The following is a 7362-nucleotide window of genomic DNA, read 5'->3' as shown; positions in this document are numbered from 1 at the left end:
GGAACTGCTTTTACTTCCAAAGAATTTAACGATTATTGCACCAACGAGATGATTGAGCACATTACGATTGCCACAGGTATTCCTAGGGGAAATGGACAGGTAGAACGTATGTATAACACCTTGATCCCCGTTTCGGCAAAAAACTCGCCCAAGAAGACGCTACAAAGTGGTACAAATATGTTTCGGACATCCAAAGAATCATCAACAGTACGCCAACGCGTAGTACGAGATAAACACCTTTTGAAATTTTGGTCGGTACCAAAATGAAAAATAAACAAGATCTAAGAATAAAAGAGATTGCGGAAGAAGAATTTTTAAATTGTACGATGCAAGATAGAGACAAGATTCGAGAAGATGCCAAACAAAACATCTTGAAACTACAGGAGGAAAATCGTAAATCCTACAATAAGAAAAGAATACCAGCTCCCAAATATCAGGTCAACGATCTTGTTGCCATTCAGAGAACTCAGTATGGGACAGGACTCAAACTAAGACCTAAGTTTTTGGACCTTACAAAGTTACCTCGACGATGCCTAGGGACAGATATGCGGTTGAAAAAATTGGTCATCATGAAGGACCCAATGTGTTTGTTACTGCAGCTGACCACATGAAGCCATGGCCCATTGTTCTTGACTGACATCAAGAACTTTTCCAGAACATTTCTAACCATGTCTTTCTTCTTGTGTTTAATGTGTTTTTTGTACAAGTGTTTTTAGTCTTTCGTTAATCTCTCCGAAAAAGGGTGAAACGCGATCTGCCGACGAGAGGTGAAGAAGGAGGCCGGTAGGGGGAGTCGAGTAGAGAGAAGACGACGGTTAAAAAAAAACAAGAAAGAGAACATCACGAGAGAAGCGAGACGACTGTTAAAGAAGAACGCGCGGAAAGACAAAAGACGAAAAAGAAGTCCTACATTTGTTTCCCATAATAATCACAATATTTTTATGTAATTGGTATTCTTTAAAACGTTCCTGTTATCCAAATTGTTCTTATCGCAATTAAAGTTTTTCAAAAACAAAAAAAAAGTCTAACATATATTATGAAGACTTACACAAAATGTATTTATAATTGTTTAATTTAAAAATTTTAACTACACAACTATTGTATTAAATAGATATAAACAATAGGTTTCTAATTGCTCGACCAATAAACAAAGCGGATGTGTCATTTTTTTGTTTACTGTACGTCCCAAGTTACGAGAAATAGAATATAAAACAGTTATTTATAATTTTTCTGTGTTATTAAAATGCACAGCTGTTCTCTAGCTATTCAAACTGTGAACAATGATTTTAATTTTAAAATTTATTTTGATGTCACAATAGACAATTATTATATAAAACCCAAGTATTGTATAAAAGCACGAGATTTGCATTATTCTGAATAACACTATTCTCGATAAAACATTAATTTATAATAAAGTTTATTAATAATGTTCGATTGAAATAACTTACAACTGTGCAACTATTGTAATATTTTTTAGATATGAATACTACAATTGTATATTCCAGCACGGTATCTAAATTTAAAAAAGAAATTATGGCCTACTTCAAAAAATAGTAAGTTTCGTGAATAGCAATATTGAATGTAATAGAATCTGAATTATAATAAAAAAACATTAAAAATATTTAAGACCATGCAATCAATATATTGAAATCATTTTGAGTTATAAACGCATTTCTATCATTTGGTGAAAATTTATAGCGATTTCATTATTGTTTTTCCTTCTGCATGAAGGTCGGTGCAGACCAAGAGAACACATAAACGTCCGAAAGAATATTTCGGACGATTAATGGAAAATGGAACGTGGACTGAAATGGTAGGAAGAGTTACAAGAAAGGTAAGTAAAATAATTATATATTATACTAAATTGAAATATTTATCGTCGCATTAGATAAACTTATTTACGCATTTATAAACAATTTGTTTTTATTTATTACTACACACGATGAAACTTTTATTAATTTATCCAGTATAATATCAAGAAAACCATTCGTATGTAAGAAAAAAATGTAGTGAAATGTTTTTCTTCTATATGCTGATTAATTAAATCTTGCAATTAGATTAATTAAGAGACCGATTTAATAAAGTAACACAATGTAACAGAAAAGCGATCTGATATTATACTTAGTCTAATTCTTTGCTGAGCACGTTCTGTTTAATTAATACAGCTAATAATTCAGCAAATGTTAAATAAGTACGAATTAAATGAAACTTGGTATGATTCTTTAATTAAAATAAATAACCAAACTATTTTTGTATATACAGACAAAATAAAAAATTAATTTTCCACGAAATATTTCAAAATGTTTCATTACACATAAAAAAATTCTTTCATCTTTAGATTAAAATAATAAACGAAAATTAAATTTTTTAGCAACTATAATCGATATTTTAAATTTTCTATATAACTGCTATATAATTTACAAATCGATATAAGTTTATTGCCTGTTTTGAAAGTAATGAATATTTTAAATTAAAAGTAAAAATAAATTATCTTTGCCAGTAGAAAACACAGAGATTTAATATTAAAACTGATTAATTTATTGATTTTAATCTTCAATTCGAAAAGCTTCTGGTAAAAACTTAATAAACCAAGAATAAAAACTGAATTATTGTTTAAAATGAATTATATAAGTAGCAGAAGCTCAGTATAAGTTTTGAGTACTGCACTGCAATCACGAAAACTAACTAGGTACGTGAAATTATCTATATATTTGCCTTATACATTAAAGAATCATATTAATAATTTACGTATTATAGACTATATTAATTGATGTTAATATGTTTTAATATTCTATTAAATTAGTTGATTTATACACTGAAGACGGAGTCGAAATATGACTACGAAATTGACGTTTGTGCTGTTTTTTCTTACGAACCATTTGTTTACTCACGAAACTTTCGCTGGTAAGTTATATATTTTACAATAGAAATAGAAGATCGAAGCTAATAACAAACAGTTTTGTAATATATTGACTGTATTATTTATTAATTTCTAAAGTTTTAACAGAGAATTTACTATTTTGTTTTATTTTAACTGCATATACCTAATTCCTGTTATGTTGTAAAACTTATATAAAATAGATTTATAATAGGAAAATATGGTATAATAGTGATCTTTTGTTGTTCTATGAATTGTAGTAATTATTCGCGAATATAATTTAAAAATTTAATTAATACGAACTTCGCGAATGTCGCGGTTAATTGAAATCTATTTGAGGGAGAGACATTCTTAAAATTAAATGTCTATGATTTCAAAACATATGAACTGATAGTGAGTTAATTAAAAATATATTTAAATATGAATGTGACTGTAATCAACGAGTAGCATTTGGGCACAAATTATTATAATAATGTAGAAATGACTCGAAATTTAAACAGCTCAGCAACAAGTTACTTAATTTTTTTGGCAAGATTTAGTTGCGCTAACTGTTATCACATTTTATTTTAATAAGTTTTATTTTTAATTATTATAAAACTTCAAACATTTTAGTCCTCATATGAAGGATATGTTTATAAAAAATTGTAAGTGCTAATAACGAGTAAAATCGTCGTTAAGTCTGACTGTACTCCAGATACACAAGATCCCTTTCACATTTCACTTCGTGACGTTAAATTATTGAAATATGATATTATAAATTTCTTAAATACAAAATCCTTTATGCAAAATTTCAGATTATTTCGAAAAATGGCATAGGCGTTTTTAAGCTTCAAACAGAATAAACAAAATCATGCACACACTAACATATATCTATACAGAAAAACTCATGAATAGTTCTTTTTACTTATTTTTGCGTTCTTCGATGTTTCAAGATTCTCTGAGTTTAACACATGTAAAAATATTAAAGGGGAATTTTAAAAATTAAATGAAACGTTATGCTACCTCTCTGATATAATTGTGGGTGCAAAAGTAGGTATGTAGTTGTTATAATGGAGAAAGGCTTACAGTGAAAATATAGGAAGAAAAAACATGCATTTTAATTTACAAATATTTCCGAAGATAAGACGATTTTCAGATAAGACGAGGTATATATTTTGATCAAATTTTTATACTTTTAACATATATCTGCCCTATAAGATGACCCCCAAAGTATTAACGGCCTATCAACTTAGTTTAGATCAGTAATCATCATCTGATTAATAATACTGTATAGCATATACGGAACTATATCCTATTTTTAATTTTTCGAATAAACAAATTTTTTTCTCTTGCATCTGATGGTACTGCCTTGAAATTATTGCAAACATTCGCACTGACTCAGGCATTCGGATAATGACCTAGACCAGTGGTATTTAATCTATGGTTTGCGACCCCAACATTCACAAAAACGTCGTTTGTTCTATTTAAATACATTGATGAGTGATTTGTTTTATTTTATAATGATTTTGATTTATATAATTTTTAGTCTAGTCTCTTTTTATATCTGTCCTATAAGACGAATGTGGATTTTGGGGGGGGTTTATGATTCAACTATCGTCCTATCTGCAGAAATATACGGTACATCACAAATAAGGAATACGAACTTACGAAAGATAAAAAAAATAATAATAAACAACGAACATTATTATTTCTCACATTCTCAGCTGTATACCTACTCTGTTACAACAGCCAAAAAATAACAGTGTAATTTCAAATATGGATTCTAATATTGAACGAAGCTGAAAATTCTAATAATTTTTTGAAATGTTGATTCATTGAATATGATGTTTACGAAAACTTGAATTAAAAGAATTTTAATGTATTATAAACATTTTAAAAATTGTTTATTAAAAACGTTTTTTGAGATTATACGTAAGAAAATGTGGGGTAACCTGAATTTCATTATATACATTATAGGCATGTACAGAACATACAAATAGCGTGATTAAGATATTCATTGAGTTGTGTGTAAGCAGATATGGTTTAGGAAAAATGGTGGAGTGTAACTCTACTATAACATTATTGAAATGTTTTGTCACTAGAGCTATGTTTTGTCAAAAGTATTTCCTATGCATGCATGTCAAGTTGCTACTGCTGAATTACGAAAAGTCATTAATTTGGCAGCAATGTGAAAAAATTTAAACGTATAAATTCCCATTGTTTGTTCTTTGTTTCTGTGTAAGTTTTTTTTATGAAACTGGATCACAAAATAAAAAATACAATATGACATATGAAGAGACATTGAATCAGAAACTTGATCAACTATGAAAGTATTTCTTTAAATTTACGATACATATTATATATTAATTTTAAGAAAATATAATATTTTGATATTTAAAAAATTCTTAATATACAAAGTTAAAAATGATTTATATTAAAGCTATATAGCAAATGTATTTTAAAATTTAGTTAAATTTTTATCTCATTTTAATTAATTATATAATTTTTACAGCTAATGTAAACGATACGTACGAATGGAAGTTAGCTGCAATGAAGGTAAGATGTACGATATACACATTTAGAACATAGCTGTACTTTATTACACTTGTCTTTTTATGTATTTCAGAATCGGAATTTTGTAACACTTGACGAATCTGAAAGTAAAATGACAGGAGGACTTCATTTTCGTGTGTTCGAAGCTCTACAACAGAAACTCAAATTTCGGTATGTTGAAAAATACTTTCAAAGTTGTTTTTGCCCAGATAATTCTTACGTAGCAAAGGAAAAAAGTTATAGAATACTACATAGAAATATACAGTTGAATTCGGTGAAAATTTTTTAGAGACCCAATTAAAAATATTTTATAAGAGGAAAAGTTGTTAAGTAAGAACTATCTCTCTTAACACGTAACTGCCATGGACAAAATGTAATGTTAAACATAGATTAGAGTAGACAGACATTTAAGTCTATCAAATCAAAAAATTTTCGTGAATAAAAATTTTTGTTAGAGAAAAATGTACAAATTTCTTTGCTACGGAAAATTATATAAGAAATATAAACTTTAAACTTAAACGTCTTACATGAAAAGACTTAAAATGAAAGAACTTGTTAACTGAGTTATATTCTACATACATTATATAAAAGTCTGTGTTTTTCTGTTATCTATACATTTCTGTACGAAACTTTAATTAGCTTATAGTATCGTCATGCTGATTAAAAAGCTTACGCACATTCTTTGATTAGCTTCAAGAATCCCTCTAAGCATACGGTAGCTTGCATTGGTAGAAAATGTAAAGCAATTTCAAATAACAAAATTTTCAGTAATCTAGCAGCATATTCGATAATTCGTTACTGACAGAACATCGTATTTAATAAACAGTTTTGCTTAAAACACGATTTTAATAATTTTGTTTCGAAATATATGTAAAGAATTTTAATTTTGTGTATTTAATTAGTTATAGCATAGTTAAGCCAATTGACGAATATTTCGGACGATTAATGGAAAATGGAACGTGGACTGAAATGGTAGGAAAAGTTACAAGAAAGGTAAGTGAAATAATTATATATTATAGTAAATTGAAATATTTAACGCCACATTAAATAAAACTTATTTACTCATTTATAAACAATTTGTTTTTATTCACTCTTATTTATTTATTTTATATTTGCTCCACACGATGAAACTTTTATTAATTTATCCAGTATAATATCAAGAAAACCATTCGTATCTTAGAAAAAGATGTAGTGAAATTTTCTTCTTTTATATGCAGATATATTATTATTTAATTCTGCAATTAGATTAAAAAGAAGTTGATTTTATAAAGTAACACAATATAACAGAAAAGTGATCTGATATTACGCTTACTATAATTTACTATGGTTTCTATTCAAGAGAAAAACCATATTTGTCTAGTATAAAAAGTAAATATTAGCAAAAGGTTTATCAGAATTAAAATAAATTGTATTTTAATTCTATTGTAAAGATTTTCTTAATTTTAGATGACTTATGTCTAGTAAATTCGTGTAATTTGATTGGTAGTGGCTTCAGACAGATTAATAAAAACATCTGGAATGAATTAATCTGAGAGAAGTAGAAACTCTCTGAACAAATTTAAAAAAAAAAAAGAAAATACGAAGGTGCATTTTACGTGTAGCTGTTTTCGTGTTCTCTTACTCACTAAAGACTAAAGAGAGAAAGACATGGCCGAGCAGTGAGCATAGCCTGTGAAAGGGGAGGAAAGAGAGAGGAAGGAGTGGTGAGTGAAGGTGGAGAGGTGGGGGAAGGAGAGGTGGTGAAGGATGAAGTGGGATCCATGAGCGCCTACACGGGTCCGTTGATTTAACATGAAACACATACAGGGAGCAAAAAACGGTGACTACGAAATGATCCAATAATGGTACAGAGGTTGAAAGTGACAATATGCACGCAGAGACAGACAGTGCCTATTTACAGTGGAAGCGGCACAAAACATATTATAGGGTTAACACACGGAAATTGGCAGGTA

General features: G+C 28.5%; 1 protein-coding gene and 1 pseudogene across 1 annotated transcript in view; both read left to right on the top strand.

Annotated features, from left to right (window-relative positions):
• Positions 1 to 263: 263 nt before the first annotated feature.
• On the top strand, positions 264 to 637 carry LOC111613044 (annotated as a pseudogene).
• A 2197-nt stretch (positions 638 to 2834) lies between these two features.
• The window catches only part of LOC111613043 (glutamate receptor ionotropic, delta-2-like), an 11025-nt gene continuing 6497 nt past the window's right edge, over positions 2835 to 7362 (top strand). The window contains exons 1-4 of the mRNA XM_023354346.1: positions 2835 to 2904; positions 5370 to 5413; positions 5484 to 5581; positions 6313 to 6403. Of these exons, the coding sequence (XP_023210114.1) occupies positions 2835 to 2904; positions 5370 to 5413; positions 5484 to 5581; positions 6313 to 6403 (303 nt within the window). The remainder of the gene's footprint in view (positions 2905 to 5369; positions 5414 to 5483; positions 5582 to 6312; positions 6404 to 7362) is intronic.

This window comes from Centruroides sculpturatus, unplaced genomic scaffold (genome assembly GCF_000671375.1).
Source record: "Centruroides sculpturatus isolate CEXI.00-Female unplaced genomic scaffold, Cexi_2.0 scaffold1585, whole genome shotgun sequence".
NCBI classification, from domain to species: domain Eukaryota; kingdom Metazoa; phylum Arthropoda; class Arachnida; order Scorpiones; family Buthidae; genus Centruroides; species Centruroides sculpturatus.
Note: the sequence above shows the minus strand (reverse complement) of the source record. Positions and strands in the feature narration are given on the sequence as shown.